Source organism: Triturus cristatus, chromosome 4_2 (assembly GCF_964204655.1).
Source record: "Triturus cristatus chromosome 4_2, aTriCri1.1, whole genome shotgun sequence".
NCBI classification, from domain to species: Eukaryota; Metazoa; Chordata; class Amphibia; order Caudata; family Salamandridae; genus Triturus; species Triturus cristatus.
The window spans coordinates 85,918,449-85,934,364 of NC_140586.1; the positions used below are offsets into that span (position 1 = coordinate 85,918,449).

A 15,916-nucleotide genomic window follows, 5' to 3' on the forward strand; every position below is an offset into this window, starting at 1 on the left:
AATTTTTGGGAGCGGTAACGTTATCCTATGGAGGAAAAACATGTACTGCATCAGGGCACTTAACTGCAGGATGAGACAACTTTAACAATCTGATAGGGAGCAGCAGACAGGTCAGCAGGTTTGGGGCCAAGTCAGTTGCTTCTCCACAGTCCTTGCTTCTCATGGCTCTTCAGTGCCCTCCTTCCTAGGTTGGTAGGAATCGGATTTCCTGGTGCCATGGGCTCCTCTAAATAGTAGATTAAGAGGCGTTAGGGGAGTGTAGGGCAGTAGCCAATGGGCTACTTACACCTGGGGTCACTATGCCCCATATATGACCACTTCCTGTGGTAAGTGGGCTTGTACCAGAGTTCCTAATTCTGCCAACACCAAGAAGGTAGGCTTTTAAATTTCGTATCCACATCAGGTAGCCCACCTTAATGGTGGAACTAGCCTTAGGGTGGACATGCCTCTCCAACGACTAATTTTCCCGCCTAGCCTGGCTCCAAATTGGCCCTGGTCAGTGGGGGTAGGCATACCCTCACCTTTGAGGGAAGCCAGATTTTCATACCAAAGGCAGTGAGCTTTTTGAAGTGCTCCCTGCCTTGGAATGCTAATTTACCAGCCTTCTTGGAGGAGGTGCAAAATACCTCCCTCCAGAGCAGGTATTGTTCCTGACCTGAGACCGTGGACTCTCACCTCTCGTGGTCAAACTCGTCTGTGATGGGAGGCTTGACTGGCCCAGTCAGAAAGGACACTAGAGGGCTGGCAGGTTTTACGGGGTACCTCTAAGGTGCATAAATTCATCCCTGGAATAGGTGTGGGTTTATTAACATGAGATGTTTGATACCAAACACCACAGGTTTCAGTGAAGCCATTATGTAGCTGGGGAACCCGTTTTGACCAGTGCCCAGTACATACCTTAGGTGGTTTCCTTGCTCACATGTAATGTGTAGTAATAGAACTAGACATCACAGAGGAATATCTGCTCATGCACCTATGTCCTCACATATAATATAATGCACCTTAGTCTTAGGGCTCAAAGGCCTGCTCTAGGGGTGACTTACATATATTAGATGCAGTGAACTTTGACATGGCACACAGGAGTGTGATGTCATGTTTTCCCTCATGGTTTGCACCAAGTCAGGCAGCCTGCATTGGCAGTCTGTGAGGAATTTGTGTGGGGGTCCCTTAAGGTGGTATACAATATTCTGCAATCCTTTGGGACCCTCTTTAGCACTCATATTCTAGGCACCTTGGGTACCATTTACTAGAGACTTACAGGGTTGTTAATGTCCTTAGCCAACTGTGGCATAACTAGACAACACCTTGTTTAGGGGAAGGAACACTGGCACGGAGGTCTGGTAAGCAGGCCTCAGGGCACTGTCAGTGGAGCATCAGCATCTGGTAGCTACTAAAAAGGGGCAACAAGCGGGGAAGGATAAATGCAACACAAGCCTAGTGTCCTACATCTTGTTTCTGAAAGCTGGGAAAATGGCGATTAAAGAACAGCAAAAGTTTTGTTAATGCCATTTTTAAGAGAAAAAAACATCTTTCTTTCGCAGCATTTTTTCTTCCAAAACCTAAATTTAGATATATTTTGGCTATATTCTCGATCTCCTCAAAGAGAACCAAGACACCTGGGTACCCTTACAATCCCTACGATGCTGGGGAAAAAAAGACACACATTTGGTGTGGATACTTTACGTGGAAAAAAGTTATGGCGGCATAAGCGCAAAGTATCCCAAATAGCTAATAAGGGTTCTGAAATAGGGTAGAAAAAAAGCCTTAGCATTTGAGGGTTCAAGACTTTTATAACCAATACAATCAGCTAATGCCAAAAGAAACACAACTGACTAACACAGAAGCACGCTTGTTTTAAGTTTCCCACTTATACAAAAATTAAAAACATCTCTAACAGTTCTAATTAAATTTTGTTTACACCAGTTCTTAACTGGACTCCAGAATGACAAAGTTGTTGTGGGATTTGAAATAGGTGAAAAAATGTTTGCACCATTAAATTCTGTAAAAAGGCTCTTTGTTGTACAGTAAGCAGAGAAAACTTCACTCAATGCAGTAAAGGAAAATTACTATATAGAAATATACCCTTTCTCCTAACCCCTGGATTCTAGAATTAATACATCTTTGTTTTGTGAATGAAGATATGGTATCAATGTCTCACAAATCTTTTTATTCTAAGGGGTAACGTCTTCTGTATTTTACATGATTTTGATATCCTACACTAACCAATTGCATCTCCCTGCTGCCCCAAGAGGTATTTCAAACACTTGTCTTTTAAAAGCTGCTCAACTATCTCAGATATGGTGTAGCTTCAACATCTGTGCCAAACATATTAGAACTAAAGGTGATAAGAAATATACATTCAATGTCCAACTCTAAGTAATACATAAAAGCAAAAATGTTTTCAAAAGTTAAACTTATCCAGACTATATGTATCCCAAGTCTGATCAACACAGGGGCATAAATCATAACACACTAACTTGGTCCAACGCATCCAATCACTTAAGCTTATTCATTACACACCGCACCAGTGCACATTTTAAACAAAAGCGTTAGTGGCATACACACCAAAGAAGGTATAATACTCTCCAGACTGAATAAATCTATACAGATCCCTGCGCCTAGTCTCATCTCTGCTTTTAGAGATTTCACATGAGCACCCTATGGCACTAAATGACTTACAAATACCACATAACATTATTTAACATACTCCAAACATACATTTATTTTCCCATCCCATGATTTAGTTTCAGCAACATGTTCCTTTTATGCATTCACCTAGTAATAATATTCTTCCACAAATCTACTGAAGTGAAGTCCGGTAAGTGTTTGGCTGTCAACACCACATCATTCTCACAACACCAGGTCAGAAGCCGCATATCCCACACTTTAAGGGCGTAAGTTGACAACCCCCTCAAGCTCTAGCTGTAAGCAGTCAATGCGAATGAAAAAGGTGGTTAACAAACCAGTTTTTGCCGACCTTCTGTGATTCTGGGTTATAGTTTTGACCCTTCATCAAGCCTCATCATTAAAGTCCAGCAGTTTCCTTATACACATCATTCTTTACAGCAGCAAAGTCCAAAAGGTTCTGTAGAACTGAACCACGGTTACACGCCCCTGAACGCCCTGATTTGGTGAATAAATGTTTATGAATGGAACTAAAATTTCATTAAGACACTAAAAGATTTAATAAATCTGCACTAAGATACATTAGGAAGTGAATTAATCCATTTGGGCCAACAGAAGCACACAGACTGCAACACAGAGAAGGCAGTGATCTGAAAAATTAAAGCCCAGGGCAGAAAACATGATGTTGTGGCAAAACTGTGTCATCTAATCATCCTATGCTATTGATAGCATAATCTCTTGACTTCCAGTATTATGAAATTGCATAAACCCATTACACTGACTCTCTTCAATGGGTTTTATTCAGAACACTTGACTGCTTTTAAGAACCCATGCTTGAAGGATCGTAAAGACCTTTCACATGTACTCACCTTCACAACCCCAGATTAGGGTCCACCATAGTGGACATGGGTGTTAGCAGTAGGGACAGCTTTACTGACAGTGGCTATTTTTGTCTACTAGTCCACTGGTTATTTGGTTCAAAACCCGAGATTGCCATTGTCCCCGACATCTTACAATTATCATTTTGCAAAGTCAACTCTAACAGGAAACTTCAGGAGAACACTGAACCAAGACATAATATAAACTTCTACAACTCAGCATAAAACTGCTTCTCATGCACCCCCAATTATATTATTTTTTAACCCACTGCTTACCTCCTCATCCTTGTACCACGATAAAGACTCGGCTGTCAGCACGAACCAATATTCCTTTGATCCGCCCTTCATGATGCTGATGTTGTTGAGAGTTAGCCATCCTCTTCGAATAACCTGGAGAAAAAAAAACCAGGAAAAAAGTGGGGGAGATTTGGAGAGCGGGGAAGGGGGAAGCAAAATTTACGGTCCACATCTCATAACCGTGTCATCCCTATCATGCTATTTGGGCAATGTCAGAGAACTAGATGGAACATAATGAAAACAATACCAAAGGCTTAGCAACTTCATGAAATTCTAACAAATAAATACAAGGAAAAGACCGACATGCAACATTCTGCAGAAAGCATCGCTTAACCACCCAGTTTTGATTTCAAGCAGAGCTTTCCGCAAACATGCAGTGATGAGCGAGAGTGACTGATTCTGGCAACAATTAAGCATAATGAACCCTAGCAATAGTCGGTCACCATAATCACTTCTCTCTGCTGAATCTGATCCGGCAGACAAGGGGAATGCCCTCAGACGTACACAATCCAGTTATTTTGCACATAGGCACACTGGATGCCATGTTGAAGATATATTGGAGGAAAGCCTTGTGCTGGCCCTTTACTATGATTGGCAAATGACATAGCTTTATAAACTTATGAAATATCCTAGTTTCCTTTGCGGCCTGTCACAGACACTAGGCTCCCTACACAAGTACTATCCCGCAGCTAGCATGGACCAGCAGGAAAGCGGAATAAAGGATGTGGGCACCAGGATTAGCCAGGTCAGTTGCTAGTATGGTCATAGGTGTCAGTATGGGCAGGCTGGACCAACTTGTGCAAGGAAGGCTAATACTAGTGATGGGTTGAAGGGCTGGAGCACTCATGAAAGGACACTACGTTTTCAAAGTGATGGTCTGAGGGAGTAGAAAGACTTGCATTTCTGTGCCTAGCAAACCCCCCACAACAAACAAGCAAATCAGAGTCTGCAATTACGAATGTGCCAACCCTGCAATACTGCCACAGGCATTCTGTTGTCTGTCAAAGATTGCTTGATGAGCCATGTCTTAATCATGATCACACATTACAGCTTGAACTGCTGAGGAAAATTTAAAAAACATCATTCTCATTTATAGCTCGCTTAACCAGATATATGGCCAGGAGTATCCCAATTGCATGGTGGAGTGTGACACCATTTTGAAATCAATAAAAACAAGTAAGGTAAAACAGTGCTGACAAGATGAACTAGCTACAGACACTGAAGCTTGGCAGCACAGACGCAAAGCTCAGCAGCAGACAGGCTGGGAATGCTACAGGAAGCTGGAATTTTTTTGCAGAGAGCGAATAGGCAATCAAGTAATACAGCTGATGTTGGAGTTCTGGTGCGAGGTACAGGTTATACAAAAAAAAAAATACATCCTCATGGAGAAGGGTGGCGAATATGGACAACGTTTATTACATTTAATTTAAACACTGGCTAGAGAGAGAAGGGGATTTGCAAACCAAAAATAATAATACTCTTCTTACTGGACTTTGTAGGTAAAAATTCCCATTGTGTCAAAACATACCTTTTTATCCTCTAGTTTGTCTTGCTTTAAATAAACTACTTCACATTGTCCTGTGGACTCCTGTGTATCCCTACCAGATTTTTGCCTCTCATCTTTGATCTGGTGCCACAGGACCGCTGTCTCAGTCCCACAAACCTTACCTATGCATATTGCGCACTTTCCAGACTGAGCGAGAAAAGAGCACAAAGTGATTCTCAAACACACTTTCCACATAACAAGGTGTCAGGACCATCGTTCGTTCCAGAACACACAGGACCACACACAGGACTTGAGAAAAAACACATCTTCGAGTAATGCCTAGCAGTCCAGCTGGCTCTATAAGAAAGTAACCAGTACCTTATGAAGGGAATAGCTACAAAAAGCAAGAAAACAACACTGGCGCTTAGAAATAGGTACTGCTCAGCCAGCCTTCCAATGCACGTAGTGTAGGTCACAAGCAGACAGAGCAAATGCACGGCTGGTTCCACCGAGCCACCACCGAAGCCTTGTGCAGGGAAGTCAGTGGTTCCAGATATAGGGTCCCAAAGCCGAATAGCAAAATCACAAAAATTACTTATGAGTATTCTGCATTACAGTAGCATTTCCAATCTACCAAATATGCATAAAGGTATATATTGAAACATACATAGCCTTAACCTGTCCTGGAAACGGTGGACCATATGCTCAACAAATATATCCTCACACCAATCAACAGATGGGCAAGATTTGATATGCTTGCCACTAAATCAACCACATCTGACAGGCAAAACCCATAACTCACAAGACACCGTATGTGGAGGTACATAAAAGTACATGGGTCAACCTACACAACACAGAATCAACATGCCATCTTTGAACCAAATCATAAGGGACAGAAAGGGATGAAAATCTGAACTTCTCTGGAAATAACAAAATGGGTTAACATTTCAAATTAGGAGTTATTCCAAACAGTGAGGATTAATATGCTATTCAACAGTTGTAATTAGGTTAATAACACTGTGCAGGTTAGTAAGGACAGCGAAGCTGCACGCAGAAGACCAGGGTTAAGAGAAACGCAACACAGCCTGCAGTCTATAGCTTGTTTGAGGTGCCAACGGTGCACAGCATATGTACCTTATCCACAGCAATGGCAGACAACCAAAGCTACATGCAGGTGGTTTTATGACAATTTTTTTGTTAATGTGAGCAGTAAATTCTGTGCCACTACAATCCAGTTCCCAGGATGGATGGGCCTAGAGAAGCAGTTGGAAGGGCTTTTTTAAAACTCGCCATGGGCATTCAACTGTACATGATACAATTGTACAGAGCAAGACACAAGCTATCCTAGAACTTGAGAATGGCAGGGACCACACAAGGAATCTTTAGTTCGCTGCTGAATGATGAATCCTTCAGGCCCCACCCCCAAGTGGAACTGTGGTTTGATCGAAAAATTTTACACATTGTGCGCATCTGCATTCATGGTTGATGCAATTGTATTTGCTTAAAAAAAAGATATTTAACCCAAACCAGGATGTAAGGGGGTAGAAATTGTTCTGTAAGACAAAATCACATTGATAAGGCCTTGTGACTATTAGGAGAATTGGGTCCAAGTGTTAAACAATTACAATACACAATCTGTGGGGCAGTAACCCGTATTTTTGTGATGTCAAGTTTGCTTGATTGAGGTAATGAATTGCAATTTTACCTTTGCATTGTAGTAATAAATATGTGAATGCACACATTTAGTACAGTTATACTAAATAACAGGACAGGATTTTGGGACATTTATTTTCATTACTGTGTCTGTCTATGTATATGTACATGTACATCAGTACCTTTAACTCGAGATCTCTATCTATATGAAAATATTACCTACACCAACTATCTGGTAGTGGTGTATGGCGCTGTAGTTGACATGCTTTACATACTTCTGTCATCTAGAGTTGTGTCCAGACGTTTGCATCGGGTTTTTCTTCGAAAAAGTCAAGTCAATAAGACCTTATGACACCCTTAGTCTAAAACACGCCAGCACGCTGGCTCCACCTCAGATTGTTTTCCACTCAACGGGCGAGTAGTGAAAGTGAAACATAGTGTCAAAGACAGAGTGGGGGTTTGCAGGGTCAAGAAAGTTAAAGGACATGGAAAGGAATATGCTACTTACCAGTATGCATCTGTTCTTGGCATGTAGAGCTGCAGATCTACACACTTTTGCATAGATCGCCATCGGGTGTTGGGCCCGGATGTTTGCAGTTTGTTTTTCCTCTTGGAAAGTCTTTGGAAGTCACGAGGTCGGTGACTCCTCCTTTGGTTCGTATTGCGCATGGGCTTCGGCTCCATCCTCACATTGTTTTTCGCCAGCAGGGAAAGATGGAGCGTAGTGATAATAGTAAAGAAACCCATGTGTGTTGTATCTAAATAAGATAGACTGGAACGGATACAGGTAGCCGGGGAGGCGTGTGTAGATCTGCAGCTCTACATGCCAAGAACAGTTGCATACTGGTAAGTAGCATATTCCGTTCGAGGCATATGAGCTGCAGATTACACACTTTTGCATAGACTATATAGCAGTACCCAACCCTAGCGGCGACCACCGGTATCCGGTGCAGTGGTTTGGAACAGTGTTTTTAGTACAGCCTGGCCCACACTAGCTTGTTGCTTGGTTTGCATATCTACACAGTAATGTTTTGTGAAAGTGTGAGGTGTTGATCATGTCGCTGCTTTGCAGATATCATCGAATGGTATGTTCCCTAGAAAAGCCATAGAAGCCCCTATCTTCCGTGTAGAGTGGGCTTAAGGGGGAACAGATAGCGTTCGTTTTGCTTTGTGGAGGCAAATCTGTATGCATTTTACAATCCACCTAGCTATCCCTGATTTAGAGATGGGGTTGCCTTTATGTGGTGGAGAGAAAGAGACAAATAGCTGTTTTTGTCTTTCTGAAAGGTTGTGTTCTCTGGATATAGTAAAGTAAGGCCCTTTTAACATCTAGTGTGTGTAGAGCCCTTTCTGCAACAGTTTGAGGTTGCGAGAAAAAAAACGGTAATTCTACAGATTGGTTTAGATGGAAGGGGGAAATTACTTTGGGTAGGAATTTTGGGTTGGTGCGTAGTACAACCTTGTTCTGGTGTATTTGGAGAAAAGGTTCCTGTATAGTGAGTGCTTGTATCTCACTGACCCTTCTCAGGGAAATGATGGTCACCAGAAAAGCTGTTTTCCATGTGAGAAATTGCAGTTCACATTTATGCAAAGGTTCGAAAGGCGGTCCCATTAGCCTTGTGAGAACTATATTTAAGTTCCACACAGGTGAGGGTGGTACTCTGGGTAGAATTACTCTTTTGAGGCCTTCCATGAAGGCTTTGATGACAGGCACCCTGAAAAGTGATAGGTGCTGTCTGTTCTGTAGGTAAGCAGCAATTGCTGCGAGGTGCAACCAAATGGATGTATAGGCTAGGTTACATCTTTGTAGATGGAGCAAGTAACATATGATGTGCTGTATAGATGCATCTAGAGGGTTCATTGTGTTATGGCAGTAAACAACAAATCTTTTCCACTTTGCAGCGTAGCAGGCCCTAGTAGTAGGGCGTCTAGCTTCTCTGATAATGTTCATGCAATCAGGGGGAAGGTTAAGGTATCCGAATTCTAGGATCTCAGGAGCCAGATCGCAAGGTTGAGCTGAGCTGGGTCCGGGTGCCTGATCTCTCCATAGTTCTGGGTTAGGAGGCATGGTGAGAGGTGTAACTTTTGGTGTGGCACTACCGAGAGTTCCAGCAGCGTGGTGTACCACGGTTGTCTGGCCCATGTTGGAGCTACTAGGATGAGCGTGAGGGAGTGCTGTTGTAGCTTTCGCACCACTAATGGAATTAGTGGGAGAGGTGGAAAAGCGTATGCAAATTTGCCTGACCAGTTCATCCATATCGCATTGCCTTTGGACAATGGGTGTGGGTATTTGGCGGCGAAGCTTGGGCATTTTTTGTTTTTGTGGGTGGCGAAGAGGTCTATCTGAGGAAGCCCCCTTTTCTGAAAGAACGGGTGAAGAACCTGTGGGTGAAGTTCCCACTCGTGGATCTGCTGCGTTTGTCTGCTGAGCAGATCTGCATGGTGTTTTGGACTCCTGGGACATGTTGGGCTAGGAGAAAGATTTTGTGTGGAATTGCCCATCTCCATATGCTCTGTGCTAGTTGAGAGAGCTGTGGAGAGTGTGTGCCCCCCTGTTTTTGAATGTAGTACATGGCAGTCATGTTGTCTGTGCGAATGAGGACTGCCTTGCCTGAAATCTGCGTCTGAAAGGATTTTAGGGCTAGAAAGATTGCCAGTAACTCCAGATGGTTGATGTGGAGTAACTTTTGTTGTGGCGTCTATGTGCCCTGCACTGTGAGGTGTAACAGATGAGCTCCCCAGCCGGAGAGCGATACGTCTGTTAGGATTATTTGTGGAACCGGGTCCAGGAACGGTCGGCCTCTGGAAAGATTTGTGGTGTTCCATCACTGCAGAGAACGATGGGTGCGACCGTCTACCAACACCAGATCTGTCAGTTGCCCCTGGGCCTGGTTCCACTGGCGTGCTAAGCACTCCTGGAGTGGGCGCATCTGGAGTCTTGCATGAGGTACTATGAAAATGCAAGAGGCCATCATCCCCATCAGTTGCATAAACACTCTTGCTGGGAGAGCGTGTTGAGGTATGAATTTTTGACGCAATGCCTGGATGCTTGCAATCCTGGCAGGATTGGGATAGGCTACGGCTTTTGAGGTGTCTATGGTGGCACCGAGGTATTGCTTTGTGTGGGATGGTGTCATCTGGGACTTTTGGTGGTTCACCGTGAAACCTAGCTGGTGAAGTAGTTGGATTGTAGTGGCGGTGTGGTGTACACATTGGTTGTAGGATGTGGCTTTTATTAGCCAGTCGTCCAAATATGGGAAGACGTGAATGTGCTGTCTTCTGAGGTGTGCCGCCACTACTGCTAGGCACTTGGTGAATACCCTTGGTGCTGTTGTGACCCCGAATGGGAGCACTTTGAACTGGTAGTGTTGCCCGTCCACTACAAATCTGAGGTACTTTCTGTGAGCATGGTGTACCGGAATGTGAAAGTATGCGTCTTTCAAGTCCAGTGTGGTGAGAAAGTCGTTCTGGGAGAGGAGCGGAAGAACCTGTTGAAGGGTTACCATGTGAAAATGGTCCGAATGTATGCAAGTGTTTAGAGGTCTGAGATCTAAAATAGGTCATAGAGTCTCTTCTCTTTTTGGTATCAGAAAGTACAGGGAGTAGACCCCTAAATTTTGCTGATTGGCGGGGACTTGTTCTATGGCCTGTTTTTGCAGGAGGGAGATTACCTCCTGTTTTAGTAACATGGCATGTTCTTGTGACATTGGGCGTTGCTTGGGTGGAATGTTTGGGGGGGGTAGATATTAATTCTAGGCAGTACCCTGAACAAATAATTTGGGTCACCCATCTGTCTGAGGTGATGGTCTCCCAGACGTGAAGGAAATTTTGTAGCCTGCCCCCGACCAGAGTGGGATGGTCTGGAGGGAGCAGGGGGAAGTCATTGGGTAGGCGGTGTGGCAGAGCGGGCGGTATTTGTTTTGCCTCTGCCTTTATTGTTATTGCCTCTATAGCCGCCTCTTTGATAACCCCTTGTGAAGGTGGACTGAGGAGGGGATTTGTAGGACATGGAGGCGCTATCTGAGGAGTAGCCTTTGCTCGTGCCCCGAAAGGAAGAGCGGCGAAAGGAGCGCCTAGGAGGGTGTGACTGTAGGGCTCCCATAGATTTCGCCGTATCTGTGTCTTTCTTCATCTTCTCGAGGGCCTCATCTACCATTGAACCAAATAAATGTTGTTGATCAAATGGATGGTTTAATATGCAGGCTTGTACCTCCGGTTTAAAGCCTGAAACTCTTAGCCAAGCGTGGCGACGGAGGAGGACACTAGTGTTGATGGCCCTGGAGGCTGTGTCTGTCGCGTCTAAGGCACAGCGTATAGAGGTATTAGTAATGGTTTTTCCCTCTTGAATCAATTCATTAGCCCTATTTTTGTACTTTTCTGGGAGATGGTGCATGATGGTTTCTAGCTCATCATAATGCGCTCTGTCGTATCTGGCCAATAGCGCTTGAGTGTTGGCGATATGCCATATATTGGCAGCCTGTGACGCAGTGCGTTTTCCCTGATGCGTCCAGGAGCTTTGATTCCTTGTCAGGTGGTGGTGCTTCGCCTGACAATTAGATCTCTTCCAAGCCGTGGATACCACTAGGGAATCCAGTGGTGCTGGCCCTTTGATGTAGGCAGGATCTGTGGGGGCAGCTTTATATTTTTTCTCTATGCGTGGGTTTAGGACCCTAGCCCTGACTGGGTCTTTAAAAACCTCTGGCGTATGTTTTATTACCCCTTTGAGCATAGGTAGTATAGCAGTAGACCTATGTGCATTATCAAAGGTGTCTAGGAGGAAATCTTCCTCTACTGGGTCAGTATGTAGCTCTACCCAGTGATAATGTGCCACCCTCTGAAGTAGGTGGTGAAAACCTAACGAGTCTTCTGGTGTGGATGGCCTGGATGGATAAAGGTCATCTTGTGGGACATCTGGGATGTCTGGATTGTTATAATCATCCCATGGGTCTGGGGATCCAGTAGGGGTGGGGTCTTGTGGCACATCTGCTGGGTCGTAGTATGTGTCCCCCTGATCATCATGGTCTGGAGACAGGGTCGGAGAGCGATGAGGCAGGGGAGGAGAAGGTGGAGGAGGTGGGGAAGGCACTCCGAAAGGGGAGGTAGCACAGTCCTTCCTCTTTGGGGGTGGAAGTGGAGCTGGTTTGTCCAAATGTCTCTTTTTTGAAGACAGTGCCAAATGTCCAGTTTTTGGATCCTTGGTAAGTGTCTTTTGCAAAGGATCCAGTGTGAATAGTTCTTGCGACACTGGTTGTTCGGTCGGCGCCGATGTTTTCGGGGCCGACGGCTTTTTAGGCTTGTCTGTGCCGTGCTTTTTTGGAACCTCCGATTTTTGTTCGGTGCCGAGACAGGCTTCGGCACAGGAGTGTCAGTGCCGAGGGCCTTATGATGTTTGGTCGGCACCGAGAGGCCGGGTTTCGACACTGAGGCCTTTGGTGCGGAGCTCGGTGTGGAGGTAGAGGCCGATCTCTTCTTCGGTGCCGAAGGGTGTTTTTCGGCACTGATGGCAGGCCGGCTCGAGCCGCCAGAAGGCTTACTAGGCTTCTTCACCAGGCCCGAAGGTTGGGTGTTTGAAGCAGTGTCTCTGGTCTTGCCTAGGCCCGGAGGCGAAGGCGTGACCGAAGCCTTTTTGGGAGTCGGCGCGGGTGTGGGAGGGGCTATAGTACTCACAACCCTCTGCGCCAGGGTGATGTCCTCCACATCGGAGTCGTCGGTTTCGGAAGCACTGACTAGGTCGTCTTCTCCTTCGGTGTGCTGCTGTTCCGGAGCTTCGACGTCGTCCCCGAAGATGCCGACTGTTGCGGAGGTCGAGGAGTGCGCCATGTTGCATCTGGCCCTTCGATCTCCAATAGTCTTTTTCAATCTAAAAGACTTGCAGGCGGGACAGTCTCGAGCCTCGTGTTCAGGGGAGAGGCAGAGGTTGCACACCTCATGAAGATCGGTGTGAGGGAATTTGGACCCACATCGAGGGCACTTCTTGAAGGGAGTTCTTTTCATCAGCCGAGACCGGAGCCGGGATAGGCCCGAAGGCCGCCGTCGACGACTGGAATGGAAGAAGTGTCGAAGAGAAGGTGATTAAGAAGATTTGTATCAGAAGAATACCGATGAACGAGGATTTTGCGTAGATCGTTGAACTGGAAAAGTTCGGAACCGGAGCGCGAAGTATTACATCTGAGCCCGATGGCGGAAAAAAACAATCTGAGGATGGAGCTGAAGCCCATGCGCAATACGAACCAAAGGACATTCTCACATTAGCACTGTTTTCATCACGTTTGAAGGCGGAAATGCTGGAACTGAGAAGAAAGAACCAGTGTGTTACCACATCGATCCCTGAACAACAATCCCGAAAGTCTGAACCCGATGACTGAAGAGAGCAATCTAAGGTGGAGCCAGTGTGCTGGTACAATGTGTACCAAGGGTGGAGTCACAACAGGTCTTGTGATGCGGACTCCCTCAAAGAAAACCAAGGTGCAAAAGTCAACATACATACATACATACCTAGAACAGCTAATCATGTGAGATCTTGGTTTATTCATGAATGCTCAAATGCCTATAAAAATGTTTTAATCACCGAAGAGGTGCCTCGGGACCAGGTAGCAGTTAGAACTGCGAGTGCGCTTTATAATCAAGCAGTTGTAAAAAGGAAAGCAGAAATTCTAACTAGAGCCTGGGAGGACCTTGAAAGTGCTGCCCTCCAAAATGATAACCGGGCGTTTTGGGAGGTAGTAAATCAACCCTTTTTATCTGGAAAGACAACCACAGGTATTGAAGGCCACATTATGGAACAGGTATGGGCTAAACATTTCACAGATATTTTTAACCCAACTAATAAAGGCAACAGACTTTTACCTCTAAATGACTGTTTTGTTTCACCTGCAGACCTAAAAAACGTTAATATCAAGATACCCATATGAGGGTTCGATATTTTCAACAAGGAGATGTACTCCCCGATTTAGGTTAAATGAGGGGCCAAGCAATGTTGCATTTTAGCCCCTTTTCTATTTGTAGCTTATATAGATGCCTTAGAAACCTTTTTAGCATGCATCTGTGACATTTCTAAAATAGGCTCTCGTTTATTGTTCCTGGTTTATTGTATGCCAATGATAAGGTATTAATCGTATGAACCGCGAATGGGATACAATCACTTTCAAATGGTTTTAACCAATTAAGGCAAGAGATGAAGCTCATGGTGAACCATGAGAAATCCTATGTAATGACTCGATGCCCAGAGAATACCCACTTAAAGAAATACTTTAATGGGGGAAGGGACATTTTAAGGACTAAATATTTTAATTATGTAGGCCTTATGTTTAACAAGAATTTAAACTGGGATATTTTAATTATGCAGAGGAAACAGGAGATAGAGGCTTCTTGTGCAACAATTTCTAGTTTCTCCAGAAAGCTAGGACGTAAGCCTGTTGCAGAAATGGTCATGCTGTACAAAAGTAAAGCTCTCAGCATGGGCACATATGGAGCTAGAATTAGATTTTACATGAAGTATAGTTAAAGATTGCCTTGTGCAGGGGCGCTAAACCAAGATGGCCGCACTGTAGTGAGGCTCCCGCCCGACCGGGCATTATCATCATCCTTCAAGCTATCCTGACCAGCCTGTTCCTTCCACAACCCTCGCCGATGCACTGGTGAGAGCCTGCTGAATCCATCGGCGCAAAAAGCGGAGCGCTCGCACTCTGGCGAGCCGAGATATTTGCTGGAGTACTGGGGAGCGGAGGACGGCCTCAGAGCGGGACTTGACCTGGCCGGCTGCTGCACGCTGGGAAACCCCGGGGATCGGGGGCCTGCACCCTACTGCGGAGACTGGGAACCGCTGAGGGCGCTGCTTGCTGCGGGGAAGGCGCCGTGCTGCCTGCAGAGTTGCTGCCTGACTGATGCCGAGGTGAGCGGGGCTGAGAGGCGGGACACATCGCGGACTCTTCCCGGCCGCTGGCGGCTGTCCCGGACCGTTGGCTGAGGAATCCCCACCCCGGAGGCCTTCTCCTGCGCCACGGGGCTTCGCGCCCCGTGGCGCAGAAGCCCCGTGGAATGGAATGGAAACCACAAAGTCAAATCTCCTGTATTTAAGGATTTCACTCACATTTTAAGAAAGTGACTGTCACTTATACACATCATTAATATATAGGTTGGTAAACATTAAAACAATGCAAGAAATATTAATGATTTGTGGTAAACCTTCTTCTGAGTTTGGCATAAGATTTTTATGGTGATGGTATCAGGTCTTCTTACAGAGTGGTCCACATAGGAAAACTACCCTCTCAACAACATCCTGCAACTGACAGTGCAATACTGGATGTTTGAACTCTTAAGAGAACAAGTAACAAGGAAGCCCTTTCTCTGACGCTGGTCCAGAAATTGCATTTAATGTATTTTCTCATGCTAGTTTCCCATACCTTTGTCTATGCCCTTATTGCGCCCTCCTGGAATCTGGACTGTGTATAGCAGAACTACATTTTTAAATGCAAGTACCTTCCTTTGACTCATAATCAGATACCAGGGTTGTGGGTGCCCGGAGATGTATTGGATTATAATTCCAAGGAAGACACCTACATTGAAAAACGGCCTAGTAACCTGGGTCCATCCATTCGCCACTGCGTACTAAAGCACCACAGCACATGGAGACCAATGTGTTGCACGGAGACACCAACAAAAGCTTGGACTTTGCCTGTGAAGGCTAGAGGAACTTAACTCATACAGTTTGTCTTGCGGAGGGAAGGAGGCAACCCTGAAAAATTAAGAGGGCATAAAGAACAAGTTAAGCGTGGTGCACTATTCTCCTGTGGAGATGCACATCTGAAATAGCTGCCCTCGAGGGATTATTAAAAGGGTACTTTCAATTTAAAAATGTTTTGAAAGGATGGTAAAGCAAGAGGCAAGAAAGAGGACTGGATAGAAAGCAGCAAGAGTTTGGAAGGCAGGTGCTCAAAGGGCCAATATTCAGATGGTCAGACGAGGTATTAACATTATT

At 45.2% G+C, this 15,916-nt stretch overlaps 1 protein-coding gene across 4 annotated transcripts in view; it reads right to left on the reverse strand.

Annotated features, from left to right (window-relative positions):
- DNM2 (dynamin 2) overlaps nt 1–15,916 on the reverse strand; it is a 752,889-nt gene that overhangs the window by 315,646 nt on the left and 421,327 nt on the right. For all 4 annotated transcript variants that reach the window (XM_085600673.1, XM_085600674.1, XM_085600670.1 and 1 more), the window contains exon 14: nt 3,780–3,893. In XM_085600673.1, the coding sequence (XP_085456799.1) occupies nt 3,780–3,893 (114 nt within the window). The remainder of the gene's footprint in view (nt 1–3,779; nt 3,894–15,916) is intronic.